This window comes from Somniosus microcephalus, chromosome 3 (assembly GCF_052327205.1).
Source record: "Somniosus microcephalus isolate GS21.2 chromosome 3, FLI_Smic_1.0, whole genome shotgun sequence".
NCBI classification, from domain to species: domain Eukaryota; kingdom Metazoa; phylum Chordata; class Chondrichthyes; order Squaliformes; family Somniosidae; genus Somniosus; species Somniosus microcephalus.
The window spans coordinates 172,709,522-172,728,808 of NC_140989.1; the positions used below are offsets into that span (position 1 = coordinate 172,709,522).

At 38.8% G+C, this 19,287-nt stretch overlaps 1 protein-coding gene across 1 annotated transcript in view; it reads left to right on the forward strand.

Annotated features, from left to right (window-relative positions):
* The window catches only part of sos1 (son of sevenless homolog 1 (Drosophila)), a 144,871-nt gene extending 126,034 nt beyond the window's left edge, over window positions 1–18,837 (forward strand). Inside the window, exons 17-22 of the mRNA XM_085977943.1 lie at window positions 2,210–2,382; window positions 3,476–3,592; window positions 6,510–6,789; window positions 9,338–9,382; window positions 10,113–10,234; window positions 13,069–18,837. Of these exons, the coding sequence (XP_085834069.1) occupies window positions 2,210–2,382; window positions 3,476–3,592; window positions 6,510–6,789; window positions 9,338–9,382; window positions 10,113–10,234; window positions 13,069–13,563 (1,232 nt within the window). The 3' untranslated portion in view covers window positions 13,564–18,837. The remainder of the gene's footprint in view (window positions 1–2,209; window positions 2,383–3,475; window positions 3,593–6,509; window positions 6,790–9,337; window positions 9,383–10,112; window positions 10,235–13,068) is intronic.
* The last annotated feature ends 450 nt before the right edge of the window (window positions 18,838–19,287 follow it).

Genomic DNA, 19,287 nt, shown 5'->3' on the forward strand with positions numbered 1-19,287 from the left:
ATAATGGTGGCTGAAGTCGAAGCAGAATGCAGAACTAAGCTGTTGGTGCAGAACATTAAAATGGTAATCAAGATTAATTTGAACTCAATTGGGAGAGCGAGGGATTTATACTTTGGTAAGCGTAGATAGTAGGTTGTGGTCATCAAGAATCTAGAGAAGATAAATTTCCAAACGCAATTTAAGATTAAATTGTGATAGGTGTTAAAATTTAATTATTTTTATACTAACCCCAGGAGCATTAAGAACTAATTTCTGAAATTGGAGAAATACTCAGGTAGTAAAAATATTGATATTGATATCACAAAAACATGGTTGTGAACAGAAGATGGGTTTAACAGAATGTCGAATGTGTTGCAAAGACCAGTTGAGGTAGAGGGAGGGATAGCATTACTGGTGAGCATGACATAACCAATGTTAAAAGGTTGGATGCAACAACGGTTGGACAGTGTCAGCCGTGGCTCAGTTGGTAGCACCCTCGCCTCTGAGTCAAAAGGTCATGGGTTCAAGTCCCACTCCAGAGACTTGAGCACAAAAATCTGGGCTGACACTCCAGTGCAGTACTGAGGGAGTGCTGCACTGTCTGAGGTGCTGTCTTTCGGACGAGACGTTAAACCTGGTGGCAGCTGATGGCACCAAACGACATGTTGAAGTGGTTAGTGTAAGGGCATTAATGCATTCCAATGGATGTGGAACAATTGAGGTGGATGAACAGAAGAAAGGGTGATTGATTTTGATGTACAGTAATACACAGTGGAACAAAAACATGAAACACAGAGTGAAGTGTACAGTACCAAAGATGGGAAAAGGATTCAGCTTGTGCTATTGACCATGGAAAGTATTCAGTTAATTATGAAGCAATTATCTACACGGAAAGTTAAGTATTGTATTGTATCACAAGACCATTGATTATAAACTGATGCCAATTACTTCAGCCTTGTATAGATCATTGGCGATATCATGCAAAAGATCTCAAATCTGTTTTGTGCTTTGTTTGTATATTGAAGAATATTTTTATAGTAGATGGGGATAAAAGTCATACATTTATAATGGGACCATTACCTATTCTTTGGAAGTAGGCAGTTCAATTGTAATGTATCATTTGCAAAATATAAATGTTATAATCCAGAAAAAGGATGTGCAAGCAAGGCACACCACAATTTAGATAAAGGAGTTTCATTTTAGCATGAAACTCTAAAATGAAAAATCTTTTTGTAAAAATACTTCTAATATATCTTGCAGTAATTAAGCATGTAGGTGTCTCAAATCAGTTCATTTTTGGTAGTTAGATACTTTTTATATTTAAGTATACAATCAAGTAGTAGAAAAATAATAGGATATGAATTAATATATTGAGAGACAATTCTATGAGATCGAATAGAAGCAACTGACTGTTCTAATTATGCATTGACATAAAAGTAATCATTTGAAGATTGTATTATTTATACATTTCTCTTTTAAATATAAACTTTTCAATTGATCAGAATTTAGATTTTTGTGTCTAAATAAAAACAAGTATATGTGAAATAAGAAATCCAGTGCAGTTTAGAAGTTGTGATTTTGGCAATATCCTGATCTCATTGACGCAGATGGGACAGCATGTCGGGAGGTTGGTATGGGGCATCAACGCATAGTAGTGTTGGAAGCACAGTTTTGCTTTTCCTACACTGCCACGTTCCCAGTCTCAACCATATTACTGTGTGGAAGTGCCAAGCGGAAGCGAGGTATTCTCCTAGAGGAAAAAGTGAAAATCATTCCCCAGCTGCTTATAACTGGCTCCGAGTATGAGAGCCCTGGAAGCAAATCCTGCCACTGCACTGACACAGGGAGACCAAGGAGAAAAATAACTGAGGGTTTGACTCCTCAGCAAAGAAAAAAAATGAGTAAAACGGCCTGGTTTGTTTTCAGTAATGGCAGAAGACACCACATGGCAGCAGGGTGCTTCCACACCTCTAGTGAGAGAAAATTGGGGGATAGTCTTGGTCAGAGACTGATGTGTAACATTAGGGTGGGCTTGAAAGAAGGGAACAAATATCTCAACAAATGAGCGTGAAGAAAATGCTAATTGTGTCTTTGTAGACAGGTTAGCCACATTTGAAAAATCTGTGTAGTTTGAAAATATTGTTTTAAATCTTAATTTGATCAGTAGGCTTTAAATATGTAAAATTAATTCATTAACTTGGAGTAACTGATAACTTATTTCATTATTTAGGAATATATTTGACTAACATTTTGAAGACTGAGGAAGGTAATCCTGATTTCCTGAAAAGACATGGTAAAGAATTGATAAATTTCAGTAAGAGAAGGAAAGTGGCTGAAATAACAGGAGAGATCCAACAGTACCAAAACCAGCCATACTGCTTACGAGTAGAGCAAGACATTAAGGTGAGTTCTTGGGTTGGAAGAATGAGTGGGAAAAGAGTGAAAAATGCATGAATACCTTTTTATGCAACAACAGTTCAATAAATAAATTATTTGCTTACTAATTCAATATTTGAGGATATTTTTTTTTAATTCAACACTTTTTTTTCTATTTTCTACCATTGCAACATGTTTAGTACCACATATATTCCTCCAGCATAGAAGGTGAGACAAGTCTGGCTGTTCGCTGGTATTCCAGCAGGAGATGCATTGAAAGTGCAGAGAACTGAAATCTTACAGTTCGCTACCTCTTTCTTCTTTTTGCCCCGCCCCAAAAGAACATTTCAATGCTGTGCAGTGTTTCATTTAGCAGTTCAACCAAGAACAGACAAAAACTTGCTGAGCTAAGAAACAAAGGAATTCATTGTGAGTGTAGAATGCATAACTTTTAACTGCCTAGAAAAATCTGGGGTTTGCAGTCATTGTTTCAAACTTGGGATGACTCATGAAATCTTGGGAGGCAAGACAGCCGGAAAGAAAATATGAATCTTAGCAGGAAAAAGAAATTCTACTTGCCTGTATTAGATATTTCACTTTGCAAACAAAAGACTAGATGACTGCAGCCATTATACCGGTCCCATGTTTGTTTTCAGTGCATTCCAGTACTCTTAAGATGACTGCACTGAACTGAAATAAAATACAGTTTTAACATACTGTCCTGTATAGATTATACTGTCCTATGTAGATTGCACATCAGTGATTTTGTTCAGCTACAAAGTTGGAGAAATGCCATAGCTTTCTGAAATTAAGTATGTATGAGAACACTGACCCAGTCATTCCAATAGGGCAGGCAGTTGTTTGTAAGTTTCAAAGTCAAATACTTAATACAGGTGAGTTTAAAAAAAAAAGAGATTATATAACTTCATATGAGGATTTGTTGTCCTGTTTCCCTTTCAACTCCAATTTTCTCTCATTAGTCCACTTGAGCTATCCACCTCCTTTACCTTAGAGCTAAGTGCGCAACATGGTCATAAGCTACCACCGTTGCTACTTTTGATAGGTGTCTAGGGCATGCATTTCTATTTTGCCAATTAATAGTTTTTTGTTTATTTTACAGAAGTTTTTTGAAAATTTAAATCCAATGGGAAAAACTTTGGAGAAAGAATTTACAGATTACTTGTTCAATAAGTCTTTGGAAATAGAACCTCGTAATGCCAGGTCTTTACCTAGATTTGTAAGTATTTGTTAGCATCTTTTATTCATATTAATAATGCAGAGAAATTTCTCCTCATTCATTCAAGTTCTACAAATAAATAGGCTATTATCCAAGCAGGAGCAAACCACTGAGACAATGTGCCTTTCAGTCTTTGGTGTCATTCAGAAACTATATGTCTTTTTATTCTAATAGTCATTGTTACACTTCTCAATTGTTTTGCACATTATTTCAGACTTCAAGTTTTAAAAATGATCTGCTTTCTAAGACTGGAGGCAATTGTGTTTTTATGTTGAAGTTGCTGCTTTAAGGCCTTCATTGATTGTTGTCACATTGATTCATCCACTCCAACTGATTTGTTCTTGAATTCACTGGATGCCAACATTCTGTTTCAAGATCTGTATATCCACACAAAGTATGCATTGTCTACTTTTCCTGCATAATTTCTAGACATATAACACCTGCTATAAGCAGCAGGATTCACTATGAATGCTTAATTCACTTAAAGGAGATTCTGCAGGATAAGATGACTTCACTTGATTCTCCATGCAAAGAGACCTTAGGTTTGCCCAAGTCCAAAACAACAGCACTGATTCAGTCACATGCTGCATTGTTGCAGCTCCACAGCTTGGACTTGTACAACATCCTCCAGCTGAAGCTATAATACTTGGCAAAAAGAACAGACACTCTTAGTCACTTTGGTACCATCTGACAATGAAGCAGAAAACACTTCAACATCAGTGATGCCAATACTGATGCAGCCTCTTACTTCAAGAATATCTTCAAAAACTGCTTCCCCTGCAGCTTATGCCAAGCCCAGGTAGCATTGAAATAAACGCCTATGACTTCAGTGAACAACATTTTGTAGCATTGCTGCTCCTGTAAGTGCCAAGTTGTCAATGATTGCCTGCCATGCTAAACTTTTTGCAAAGAGATCTTTGTATCTCTACAGCCATGTGAGCCATTGCCTCAGATATGGCAGAGCTGGTACTGATCTAAAGCAACTCCCAGTCACCAGGCAGTATTATCATTAGAGAATGCTACTGCTTGCAATCATAAGGCCAAAGAAATTGGTTATTATCAATCCTCCTCTGGACAAAGAATTGAATGCATGGCCCAGAATGAGACAGTTTATACAGCAGAGTGGGTGGGAAGATCACCTGACCACTCCACTGCAATTTTCTTAATACAAGTGTTTCATGTGATTTTCTTCTGTGTTTGGTGATCATATTTTGTATGTGGGGATTGAACTTCTTTCAAAGAATGACAGAAACCTTATCTACAGTGGGAGATTTAACATTTTGGCCTAGAAATTCGCTATCGCCGCGCCAGGTCTTTAGCGCCCGAAATTTAGCGCTCGCCCGGATTCCCGTAGCGCCCGCCTGAAATTCAGTTGCGGCGCCCCAAGACGGAGGCGGGCGCTATTGCAGGGTTTGGCCGCCTCGCTTGGGGCGATGAAAGTCAATTTCAGGCGTCCAGCTGCCGCTGTGGCACCCGATGCGGTGCGGCAGGCTGGGGTACTGCAGGCCTCCTCCTTCTCTTAAGGAGGAGCTGCCTGCAGCCGTGAGATCGCCGCTGGATTCCCCCGGCAAATGAGCCCGGCACCACGGAGAAGTGCCGGGCTCGCGGGAGTCAGACACCAATGACGCGGGGGGGTGGTGCAGGAGTCCGGGGAGGGAGGTGCGGCCAGGCGCCCGCCGGGAAAGCGGCCGCCCGCCCCTCCACCTTTATGCGCCGGCCTCTCGGAGCTGCAAGGCCCCGTTTTTCAAACGCTGTTTGCGGCTGCTACGGGCGAGGCGGCCGCAACTGAATTTGGCCGTCGGCACGGAATCGCGTTGGAACCAGGGCGCTGCGCACACCGATGACGTCATCGGTGCCGGCGCAGCGCTACCGGCTAACGCCGATTTTAGGGACCAACTGAATTTCGGGCACTAAAAAACTTCCGACGCAAACCACTCTTTAGCCAATAAGTGGGCGCAAACGCGACTGAATTTCTAGGCCTTTGTATCAAAACATTGGTAGATTTTAATTTTGCAATAGGATAGCAGACAGAGATCAAGTGATGTGCTCTGTTGGCTTACTAGAGCTTCACTTTAAGGCCTGTGTGGAAAAAGTAGTATCTCAGTTTATTTCAAGTCTTCAAGATGTTGATTGTGAAAAATTAGAAAGCAGATCTAAATGAATAAAATGATAATCTACAGAATAGTCATAAATAAAAAAGAGAAGCACTCATGACTCAACGTTAACTTTTTTAGCCATTGTCCACAAGGGGTATAATCAGTAGGTATGGAGAGTTCTGCTGGACCTGGCCTCCCTAATTTACTGAATAGTTTTTTTTTTACTTTACTCCGTGCTTAGCTTGTCTAAGAAGGTGAAGGTGCTAGCTGATGCAAGCAAACATCAAATATTAATTCTAAGCTAAATGTACATTGTTCTTTAACTTTTTTTACAATTCAAGATGATACACGATGTGCCATGAGATTCAATTCATATCTCATCAGTACGCTGACCTGAGTTATGATCATCACTAAAAGTGGGAGATAATTCATATGATGTGAATCTTTCTCATGCATTTACATCTTTCATCATTTTACTTTTAAGTAAATTAAATTGATGTACAGGTTGCAGAGTGGTTCTGCCAATGTTAATGTGAAACAATTTCTCCTCTCAGATCTGTATTCCAAAAACCTTTTATGAAATATGTGTTTTAAAATTCCGCAGCTATTAAGATATTTTACTATAATGGACTTTGTGGAACAAGTTAGCATTTTGATGCTTTAATACCTGAGTTTAGAATATTTTAAAATAACTTAGAATCTTACCCTATTTATGTATTGACCATTTAGGGATGATCTTTTATTTTAGCACAGTTCTTCATTGGGAATGTGACTTAATTTACTTTCTTCTAATTGGCCTTTCCAATTGAACTGTTTCATAGGCAAAGAAATTTAATTGCACGCTGAAGTCTCCTGGTGTCCGGCCATCTAACCCCAGACATCCGGGGTCAGGCACCCTGCGTGGGCATCCTACACCACTACAGCAGGAACCACGGAAAATCAGTTACAGCCGAATCACAGAGAACGAGACAGAAAATACAGTATCGGCACCAAATTCCCCACGTACACCTCTGACACCACCACCTGCTTCTGCAGCATCCAGCTCAACCGACGTCTGCAGTGTGTTTGGGGACTCCGATCCAGCTAGTCCATTCTATTCAAGTATGTCCGTTAGTTTCGATAACTATTTGGTCTCAAAATAAAGTTATTGAAAGTGGTTTGTAACTGAAAAGTAAACGTGCAAGTGGCTGACTTCTGTGGCATTGAAGTCTGTATGTTTAGTTTACATATTCATAGTTTTTAATCATCTTTTAAAACTGAAATTGAGGATGAAATTTGTAGTCAAATTAGAGATGCATGTATTGGCAACAAAGTCATAATTTTAGGAGATTTAAAGTAGCCGAAAGATTTATTTGGATAGAGGAATTGTTTGTCATGAGAAGAGAGAGTTTTTTTGCAGTGTGTTGGAGACTGTTTTCTCAGTCAATATGTTGCTACTTCAACAAGAAAGAAAGTACTACATGACTTGATCTGGGAATGAAGTTTGGCAAGTATGCAAGCTAAAATTGAGGACCATTTGGGAAACAGTAATCAAAATGTAACTAGGATCAGAATAGAAAGGTAAAACAAAGTTGTGAACAAGAGCAGTTTACTGGAAAATAGCAAATTATGATTAAAAAAGGACCTTGCCTGGATTAAATGGGGGGGAAAAAGCAAATACAGTAGAACTGTAGGTCAACTGGAAAATATTTAAACAGGAGCTGGAAAGAGTACAAATCAAGTGTATTCCAGGAAGGAAAAAAATGGGTGATGAACAGGAGGGAGAAAAAAATTTACCCCCAACTAACTAAGCCAAGCAGTTTTGTAGTTTTCTTGTTTACAGTCATTACAGAGATTAGTCATTTAAATAAAACAGTAATTAGAATACTTTGTTATGTCTAAAAAGGGGTGTTAAAAATAAAATCTACACAACTTACTTAAAGCTCAAAGCCTTCTGGAAGCTGAGCAGATCCTAATATATGAAGTCTCTCAGAAAAAATTGTGCAATCTGTGTTTTTCAATTTAGTAAAAGTGCTTGAATTTCCGACAGAGCCATTTATACAAATATGTAATGTAACACTAATGCGATACAAGTCTGAGGCTCACTTTTTATAGGACAAGATTCATCTAACACAAGAGGATATCATAGCTGATTGTGGGACAATTTGTTTTGAAGACCAGGCTTGTCTCATTATCAAGGAGAAAGCTCATCCACAACCAAGTAGTCTTTCTTTAGCTTTTGCCTTAAAATCTCAACACTAGGAGGTTCTAAAGAGACCCCAGTACTGTGTAACGTCCAAGGAGATCTTTCGGAAGTCCACCAGGGCAAGGATGCTGTTGTCATTTCAAATATCACCAAAGTTGTTTGACTGCAAACCTGTCTCAAACTTGATAAATTTAAAACTGAGTCAATTTACGTATCCATATACTGTCCACTACTGTGATGATGAATATTGTTCAGAGTGGGTATTCAATTCCAAGTCAGATAGGCTTGTAACGTATGAAGCCCCTTCTTCCAGAACTGAACTCTCAACCAGATAATAAGTGCTTGGACGTACAACTCATCTAATTGTATCCAAAGTAAATTAACTCTGGGATTCCTTGTGCCCCTGCCTGGCAACAATGCTGTTGAATGCAAGTGGCTAACTACTTTTCAGTCTTGTGCCCCGGAAGAAGGAATGCTTTCTTAGATGTTTGCTCAGACACTTGGGATGGTGATGCTCAAATTCTTTCCACCACACCATTGCTCAGAAATAAGCACATTTCACCTTGGAACTCTTGTCATATCATACTAAAAGTTTGTTTGATTCAAGACAGGTAATTCTTTCATTTGACAATAAAGCTTTTAAGTAACCCTATCTGGAAGTATTGTATACCTAGTTGTATTATAGGAAGGGGAGAGTTCATTACCACCAAATAAAGTAAAAGCTCATTTTACTTGAGCTCAACTTCATTGAGCACTGCAAGGGTAGCTTTGGATTCGACTTGTAAAACACCATTTACGCCATTTCTCCAGGGTTTCCACGGATCGTATGCCCGAGTTATGGCAGGTGATTGGGAGAACCCCCATGGTAATTCAACCTCCAAGTACTTTGGAGGGGCATTGCTTCCCTGTATTGATATAAAGAATACAGTTTGTGACACATTTATGGAGCTTTTTTATGCTTGTTTTATCACAGAAATGTTAACAATATTTATCAGGTTCCCCAAACGGAGAACTTGCATTCATAATAGTATAATCAATTTATATTAAATTTTGTAAATTAGTTTTCCTTTAATGGGGTTTAGCATGTGATGGCCTAATTGAAAGGAAAGGCATGTAATCTGTCTGTCCATTGTAAAATCCACTTAAACGTTTCAGTGATTCTAGATCCTCTTATTTGTGTTAGTCTGTTTTGTTTCATTGATTGATTTGATTTCTCCCCATCACCCCAAGATATTTTGCAGTATATTTGTGTTATCTACATTTTTTTTAGTGCTAAAATGTGCCAAGATTAAACATCAAACATCTCTGAATTGCCGGTATACTGTCCGTAGCAAATTATTTCAGCACTAAATTTAAATGGCCGACGACATCAAGAAGCACATAGCTGGCAGCTGCAAATGGTAAAAATGGATAAATCTGCTTGGCTTGATGCCATCCTTAGTTTTTCTCTATTTTCTTCCACAGGCAGTGATACCATATTTGTCCCAGTTTCACTGGCCCATGGCACAAGTTAGTATTGGGCTTTAATGTTGCATATTTAATACGCAGCACGGCTTTTTAAAGCTGACCATGCACTGTCCTTTATGCTAAAAAGCAGCTTTGTTTTAACATAGACGACAGCATGCATGCTGGAACATTGAAAATGTTCGCTTTATTTCATCATGCCTATAATTCCATATGCATCTGGATTTTCTCAACAGTTTTGGTATTCAAACAGTACAACTTAAAAGCATTATAATCAAAAGTTAATCAAGTCAGTTTAGATTTGGTGAATTTTTTTTTAAAGTTGGATTTTTCATTTCCCATTTAATTTTAAGCAGAATACTGCCTTATTGATGTAAATTGCAATTTATACATTTAGCACTTGGGATTTAGATTGTAATACATGTAATCTTTTCATGAGAGCATTTTTAGAGTAGATTCTTAAATAGCCTTATCCTGGACTAAAGCTTCTACTAATGCTTTTAATACTTTTTTTTCCAGTCGTTACTGTAAGTTAATTTGCATGATTGTTACGGCTCTTTCCTTTTCTAGTTTTGTAGTGAAGTTCAAAATGCAGGTTGCGTAATTCAATGCATGTATTAGAATGTGAACGCAGTGCTTATTCACGTGGTAGTAAATGTTCAAGGCAGCTTTGGAACTTGCTAATATATAGTTAATTTGCACCTTAAAGCTTGTAGATTAAATACCACTTTGGTGCATGCTCGTGTTAGCAAAACTGAATTGTTCTTTATCACAGGGCCAGCATCAATCTCTTCGATAATGAGCTGCAATAAAAGTATTGATGAAGCTCACATCCCTCCTCCTGTTCCACCACGTAGGCGACCTGAATCAGCCCCAGCAGAATCCTCCCCATCCAAGGTAAGCCAACTGAAACATTATTACAGTATCATCTACCCCGCAGTGTGAAAGATTGTCCAAGTATGTCCTATCCACAAAAATTACTCTATCAGCCTCCTCCAAATCATCAATAAAATGATGGAAGGAGTCATCAATTGTGCCATAAAACAACACCTACTCACCAGTAATCTCACTGGTGTTCAGTTTGGGTTCTGCCAGAACTGCTTGGCCCTAGACCTTGATCCAGACATGAACACGAGCTGAATGCCAGAGGAGAGGTGAAAGTAGCTGCCCATGACATTGAGGTAGCATTCAACTGAGTATGGCACCAAGGAGCCCTAGCAAAACGTAGGTTAATTTGGGGGGTGGGGGGTTCAAAGGGAAAATTCTTCAGTGGCTGGAGTCGCACCTAACACAAACAAAGATGATTGTGGTAATCGGAGGCCAATCATCACAGTCCCAGGATATTGCTGTCAGAGTTCCTCAGGGAAATGTGCCTGGCCCAACCATCTTCAGCTGCTTCATCAATGACCTTCCCTCCAACATAAGATTAGGAGTGGTGCTGACAATTCCACAGTGTTGAGCTACATTCACAGCTCGTCCAATAATGAAGCAACCTACAGAAGAATGGGCTGACGGGTGGCAAGTAACATTCGTGTCATATAAGTGCCTGCTAACAACCACCTCACAGGACAAACCTCTGCCATCTTCCCCTGACTTAATTGGCACCACCATTTCCGAGTCCCCTATCATCAAAGTCTTGCGGGTCACTATTGACGAGAAGCTTAACTAGTCCAGCCAGATCAACAACATGGCTACAAAAGCAGGGTAGAGGCCAGCTCACCTGACCCTTCAAAGTCACTGTACCATTTACATAGTTCAAGTAAGGCGTGTGATAGAATACTTGTTGCCACTCATTTGGATGGGTATAGCTGTAGCAACACCAAAGAGACTCAACACCATCCAGGTCAGAGCAGTTCTTTGGCTGAATACCCACCACTTCCATCAGTGGCATACTGGCTGCAGTATGTACAACCTACAGGCTTCTCTGCAGCAATTTGCTAAGATTTTGGCAACAGCACCTCCTTTGCGAACTCTGCCGCCAAGAAGGACGAGCAGCAATGCCATGGGAACAAGATCACCTCCAAATTCCCCTCCAAGATGCACACCATCCTGACTTGGACATGTGTTGTTGTTACTTCATTATTGCTGGCTAAATATCCTGGAATTCTCTACCTAACACCATCGTGGGAGCATCATTACCATATGGACTACAGCATTTGAAGAAGACCCATCACAACCTCAGGGCAACAGGGATGGGCAATAAATGCAGTCGTACCAGTGTTGCCCACATACTGCGAACAAATAAAAATAAAACACAACTTGTATTTATAAAACAATCTTAAAAATGGAGAATCATCCCAAGACGCTTTATGAAAGTGCACGGGGAACAAAGGAAATGCATGAAACATTTGTTTTTAAACCCAGGATACCACTAGAAAAGAAGTTGTATTTGTATAGTGTCTTCATGTCCTCAGGATGTCCAAAAGTTCTTCACTGCCAATGGATTACTTTTGAAAATCAGTCACTGTTGTAACGAAGGCAAATGTGGCAGTCACATTTCACACAGCAAGGTCCCACAAAAATCAAATGAATGAATGACAGTTTTTGTTGGTGCTGTTGGTTGAGGGAGGAATGTTGGCCAGGACACCGGGAGAATTCTTTGCCCTGCTTGGAATAATACTATGGCATCTTATACGTCCACCTAAGAGGGCAGACTGGGCCTCAGTTTAACACCTCATCCAAAAGAAGGCACCTCTGATAATGCAGCCCTCCCTTTGGACTGCGCTGAAGTGTTGGCCTAGGTTACATGCCTGGAGTTGGACTTGAACCCACAACCTTCTGACTCGGGTGAGAGTGCTACCAGCTGAACCGAGCTGACACTAAATTACCCAGAGCATTAGAATTCCTGACTTGGGGTGTCACAGGTTTTGAATTTTCTCAACCAACGTCCAGACTTGTTTGCCTTCATGTCAGTTTTTTTAGCTGAGGTACTAGATAAAGCCCTACAGTTTGAAGCAAACGAAAGCTGTGCATACCAGGCCTGAGCTGCAAAACACATCTTTTGTCAGTTAATCACAGAGTGTGTTTGACAATTGGAGAAATCTGCAAACTGGACCGTACCATGCCACCTGATTTATGTGTGTGTGTGAGAGCTATGTGATCTGCTATACAGCTTCAAATGGAACTAAGTACTAGAAAACAAAACTGCGCAGCAATTTCTGTATCATGGGGATTGTCAAGCAACACAGGTGCCCCTTACCATTTATATTTAATAACTCAGGCTAGAGCTTCTATGGTCAGATCACATCCTAAAATCTACCTGACTGAGCAAGCTGGATGGGCTCAATAGCCTCTTGACTTTTCTGCATTCTTGTTCCTTTTATTGAGATATTCAAATGTGCATTCTGTTTCATAGCATGTTGTATTATGTGTGGATATTTGTGTCAATGGAGACGTATTCATTTCATTGAAGCTAAAATAGGCTCAACCTGTTGAACATTAGAAAGCCCTGGTCAGCCTATATATTTCAGTAATTATGTTAAATAAAGGGAAAAGGGGCTGTCTTCCAAACAAATTACTATTTGATCAGTAGTTTCTCCATTCCTTTCTGATTGCTCGTCCTTTTTTTAAGGAATAAAACTGGCCCTTAACATACCATGCATATGTTACTGTTAATTCAAGCATCCATGTTTTAACACCTGCTGAAGAGTTAATGACTTTGGAAATATGATGATTATCAAGGCTATTCAGTTGGTGAATCATTTTAACAGCCTTACTTTTGTCTGTTTCAGATCAAGTCGAAACATTTGGACAGTCCGCCTGCTATTCCACCCCGTCAACCCACAGCTAAGGTTTACTCACCGCGGTACCCATTGTCAGAGAGGTCATCCATATCAGAACCTCCTGACAGCCCTCCCAGCTTACCACCCCGAGAGCCCGTACGAACACCAGATGTATTTCCAGGCTCACCTTTGCCTCTGCAGCCTCCACCCCTGGGTAGAAAAACTGAGCTCCCCAACACTTTCTTCCCAAATTCCCCTACACCTTTTACTCCAGCTCCTCCTCAAACGCCTTCTCCACTTGGAACTCGCAGGCACTTACCATCACCTCCTTTGCCACAAGATGTTGATGTTGGCACCACTGCTGGACCACCCGTTCCACCAAGACAGAGTTCCACCTCTCAAACAATTCCAAAGCTTCCGCCAAAAACGTACAAAAGGGAGCATACACATCCATCATTCCATCGAGATGGACCATCACTGCTGGAAAATGCCCACTCCTCTTAGCTCTAAAGTATTTTCCTTAAACACTACAGACTCCTGGACACTGCTGAGATTGCAGCATGGGGGAATGCAAATGTTTTAGGCTGTAAGAATACCTGGATTGGTAAGTCTTCATCACTTCTGACACGGACCAGAGTTTCCATCAATTTGCCTTCTGTGTTTTCATTCAGGCAATGGGAAACAAACTGAACAGTTGCACCTAAAAACTGGACCACGTTGACTTTGCCAGTAACTGAGAATGCAGTTGTTAGTTTGCTGTACCAGTGATAAACTCGCATCGACGATGAAGGTTGGATACTTGATACCAACTAGCTAGCAAGAGGTTTGTTAGAGGATAAAGTGGCTTGCAACTTCAAACTAAAACACAGGATTGATGTTTCACATGATCATGCCTTGTTTAAATACTTTAAGTGTATCAAAAGGGGGACTTCTGGAAATGCATTTTCGGTACCTAGACTAATGAGCAAATATTTGCTCTGCATAGTAACTGTAGAACTTTTTGTTTGTTGAAATATGGGTACCTGCTACACCAAAGAGGCACATTCTTTATGGAGACTGATTCAAGAACCAGTCCTACTAGAGAGATCCTTCAATGAGAATGTAGCGCCCATCTTCATTAGACAAAGGAAAACACATTCATCTGATTTTATTACTGTGTAAAACAAAGTGAATTTAACCCAGGTGCAGCAAAACGTGGAAACTAGTGATGTCTGCATTTACATCTTCAATGAACTCTGACATTATATCATTCTCTTAAATGTGCATTTACTGACTTTTTAAAGTTTAAAGATAACCCATGTCATAACATCACTGCAGTGTCTGAAGTACTTGTAAAGCAGAATGTATTAGAAAGCCGTACTTTTAAGAACAATATACAGTATGATGTAATGGCTTAATCTGGAAGTGTGGAGATCTGGATTTGTTTCAAAATAACCAATTGGACAGCTGGATTTTTGTTTTATTTCATTGGAAAGGACAAAGCAAAGATGACCAAATGTTCCCATACCTTATGCCAGGTTAAATTATAGGGTATTGAGGTAAAGAAGGTTTGAGCCAGAGCTGAATAGTACATGTTAATTCCCATACATACTATTTGCTAACTTCACTCATGGATTAAGCAAAGTGAACAAATTAGACTCAAGTTTGTAGAGGCCAAGTGGTATTGAACTAGCTTATGATGCTTAATGTAAGTGGAACTGTGGAGTACTTTTTTCAGTTACCAGTGAAAAAGGGGCAATGTTGCATTCGCGATTAGGGTTTGGGTGGGATGATCATTGACTCTAAGGTTAATTGACATAGACCGTAGAGCATATAACACTAGTGCAGTATTAGAAGAGAATCTTATGAAATTTATCCTTGGTGTATAAAGTTTCAGAACCCACGTGACAATGAGAAAAGGCTAAGATAGAGCATTGGAATGCACAGATGACCACGTAATGGTCAGCCCGCACAGTGCAAACCAGGTGTTTTCTGTTAATATTGTAGTGGCTGTTCCAAGCACCAGTCAATAGACTCAAAAACAACTTTTACAAGTAAGGATGTTTTTCAGTCATTGCTCTGTACATGGATCCTCTTCTCTTCTTTCTCTAAAAAGATACCATCTCTTTTTGTTGGCTTACCTTGTACTATAACATAACATTTTCAAAACACAAAGCTTCATAATTTAGTCAGAATTATCAATTCTTCTTGATGGCATTGGGAATGTTTTGATATCAAATGAATTTGATTATTATTCAGAACATATTCTACATACCCATGAAGATGGCAACTAATTTCTGTTACAACTGTGTGTTATTTGTCTGCAATTACTTTTAAAGACTTCAATTCACATGGTCTCAAAAAACTGTCACTAATTCCTGCTCTTGTTTTCCCAGTAGTATTAAACCCATCCACATGGGCCAAGGAACAGAGGTGCCAGGCTTTTAAAGTAGAACCGTTTACATCTTGTATCAGCAATGGTAGATGTAGCACATGACTTAATAGCTAGCCTTTGGCAGATTGAATGTCGGGCATTATCCTGAACTCTGGTGTTTATAAATACAGATCTGAGCAAAACAAAAAGCATATGTTGCTCTTGGTCCAAAATGTATTGGTGTTATGATTTGGGTTATCCAAAAGTCTTCATTCCAGTAGCTAGCTTACATTTGTGATTTGAACAAATACACCTTATGCATGTTAATTTTAAATTAAATCACTTTATTGCCACTACAATAAATAATAAATTCACCTAGCACTATTAAATATACTGTACCTAAATAGACTGCATATTGGTAGGTTATTATGCTTTACTCAAAATATTTCCGCAGCGCATATGGGACAGCCAAATAACATTAAAACGCTATCATTTCAGCAGAACATTTTAAGCACTTTGACATATCAGTGGCTATACTGTTTCAGTTAACCTATTGATAGGGCTGCCAAGTATAAACTGTTATGGGTATTTTTACAATATCTAGTCCTGAAAAAAGGCTTAATTGGCATTAAATAAAATCTTTTTTTAAGCAAGAAGAGTTCAGCTTGTGGTGTTTTCTTTGATCCTGTCAATTTGAAAAATGCTGGAGGGGCAGGGGGAGGGGTGGGAGTAAAATGCAAAATGGCTTTTGTGACAAAATTTGATATTTACACAATTGTATCCGTGTTGAGCTAAACCAGTCTTAAACTGCTTAATCTTTGTTAGCATGATATAAAAAACATTAATGCTGTATCATAAAAGTATCATATTTAAGCCCATTAACCCAGTAGTTTTGGATGTAAATTGAAGTATTTTTAGCTTCATAAATGCCAGTGTCATTGAGAAACCTTTGTTTATTGTCATTGGGTCAAGATTTGTTGTATCTCTTTGCCAGTTGATATTTTTTTCTTGACCCTGTGGAGTGTTTATTGGATCTTTTAAGTCTGGCAACACACTTAAACCACGTGTGAATTATAAGCATGCTGTTTAAGTTGAACAATGATGCCACTGTGAAAGGCAGTGAGTGCACAGAAAGCTAAACTTGGGGCATAATTTTAATAGTGTTCAAAGGGAGACTTCAATGAAAAATATGTGGGCGATGAAAGATTGCAGATCAGTCGCTTTCATTTTCAGGGTTACATACCAGTTGGAAAATGCCATTACCAATGTGCAGTTCTGTTTGTACTGTTAATGTCAATTAGTTGTGGTTAAGCAAATGAGAAAAAGCACTTGGAAAAATATATTCCCTAATAATGCAAGCTTGGCTGTCTATGGGCTGGAATCCATAGCTGTTATCTAGACTGCAGCTGACAAAAGAGGCAGTATCCCTTTCTGTACGTCTTATGTAGGCTGTTCAAATTACATAGGATATACGGCACAGAAACAGGCCATTTGGCCCAACCAGTCCGTGCTGTCGTTTATGCTCCACTCAAGCCTCCTCCCGTCTTTCCTCATCTAAATCTATCAGCGTAACCCTCTATTCCCTTCTCCTTCATATGCTTATCTAGCCTCCCCTTAAATGCATCTATACTATTAGCTTCAACCACTCCCTGTGGTAGTGAGTTCCACATTCTCACCACTCTTTGGGTAAAGAAGTTTCTTCTGAATTCCCTATTGGATTTCTTTGTGACTATCTTATATTGATGGTTATGCTCTTCCCCACAAGTGGAAACAATCTCTTTGTATCCACTCTATCAAAACCTTTCATAATTTTAAAGACCTCTATTAGGTCACCCCTCAGCCGCCTTTTTTCAAGAGAAAAGAGACCCAGCCTGTTCAGCCTTTCCTGATAGGTATACCCTCGCATTTCTGGTATCATCCTTGTAAATCTTTTCTGCAAATCTATGAAAGTTACTTTAAGTACATATCAGTCAGCATGGTAAATGTCTATTAACTTCAAAATTCGGATTTGATGTAGTTTTAACAAACCTATTCAGAGATATTAGATATTTTTCTGTACTGCTGATTTTGTTTCTTTAAAATTTTATATTCCTTGACATTGACCACACAAAGCAGGGATGAGAAAACAAAGTGTAATTTCTTTATTTAAAAAAAAATCCAACTACATATGTCTGCAAAAGGTGTAGTGTCTCCTTAAAAGCGCATTGACTTTCATAATGTAATTTATAAAGAGATAGGAACAGGAGTGGGCCATTCAACCCCTCTAGCCTGTTCCACCATTCAACCCCTCAAGCCTGTTCCACCATTCAACCAGATCATGGCTGATCTGTACCTCATCTTCATTTACCTGTCTTTGCTCCATATCCCTCTTGAGGAATAGCAAACTGAATGAGCCTTCCTCCAGAGAAGAAGAAATTGCAGCAAGTCACGGCACCAAGGCTAGGTGACCTTTGATGCATAACAAGCTAAGATTCACCCTGAGTGATTTGGTTTGGAACTTCTTTTTAGGTTATAAATGAAGTCATGTAACCTGAGACTGAATGTGTAGTGATGCGCCCTGTATGTTTGTGCCAGACGCATGTCAGTTTTAGTAGCTGCCAAATGTGCCTTTTTATTACGTCTCAATTTTCTTTTCTGACTTTTTGAACTGATTTTTTTTTTTAATTTTTTTTGAACGGGAGGGGGGTGGGATTGTATTTCTGGTTATATGCACCAGAAAACAAACCTTTCAGCTATAAACATAAAATGTACATATCAATGGTAAAATTGTATGTGTATATATGTAATGCATTTGTTTTAATGGCATGGTTATTTGCAGCTATGATTATATGTAGACATTAGGTGAAGTTGACCAGATTAAGAACAAAGTGGTGGTCCTTCCTGGCACATCTAATATGACCTGTGTACTTTAACCATGTCTGTAGAACTTTGTATTCTATGTTAGGAGTAACAGTATTCATTTTGCATTTAAGTATAATAATTGCTGTCTTTTCCTTGTATTGATTACACTGAGAAGTAATATTCAAAAAGAATGGGAGCAAATATATAATGGCTAAGGAACATTTGGCTTACAAAGTAGGAGCCAGAGAAAATGTACACAATAACTAAATAAAATTGTTTTTGCCTTACGAACTTTCATCCAAAGTGTATTAGACTGACTTTTTTTAATGTATTGCCCGGATATTTTGTTTCTTTCCTGGGACAATTATTTTTAAGGAAATCCTAAGTCTTACTGTTTTTTCAACTGGTATGTAAATCCTAGAATGCTTTGCAATGGGAATTTTTGCAGTTGCCTAATTTTTGTGTGTAATTGGGTTTTATTCTTTTTAAATGATTATGTTCAATTTCCAGGTGTCAAATGTTCTGTTTTTCCTTTTAATTTATATAAAAAAAGAAAGCTGCATATTAAAAGTCTTTGAAACCTGTTAATGGTGTTTTAATTTTTAATTTTAAGTAACTGTTTTGGCCTCTCTTTAATCCAAGAATAGAATCAATGTTTCTCTTTTATATGCTAAATTTTAGAACAACAAAAGGTATATGTCTTCAAAGAGTAGCATTAAATATGTGGAATTGATTGCAGTTTACATCAATTGAAAAGCTTCAAACGTTTCATGGAGAAATGGCCCTTTGTGTAAGGACCTGTTCGTTAATCTTTTGTTTGACAGCTTTGAAGTTTTAAAAATAGACATTGCTTTTACCAACGTAAGTTGCTTGAATACTTATCATCATGCTTAGTACAAGATATAGAAACATAGAAGATAGGAGCAGGAGTAGGCCATTCGGCCCCTCGAGCCCGCTCCGCCATTTAATGAGATCATGGCTGATCATCCAAATTAAGTACCCTATCCCTGCTTTCTCCCCATATCCCTTTAGCC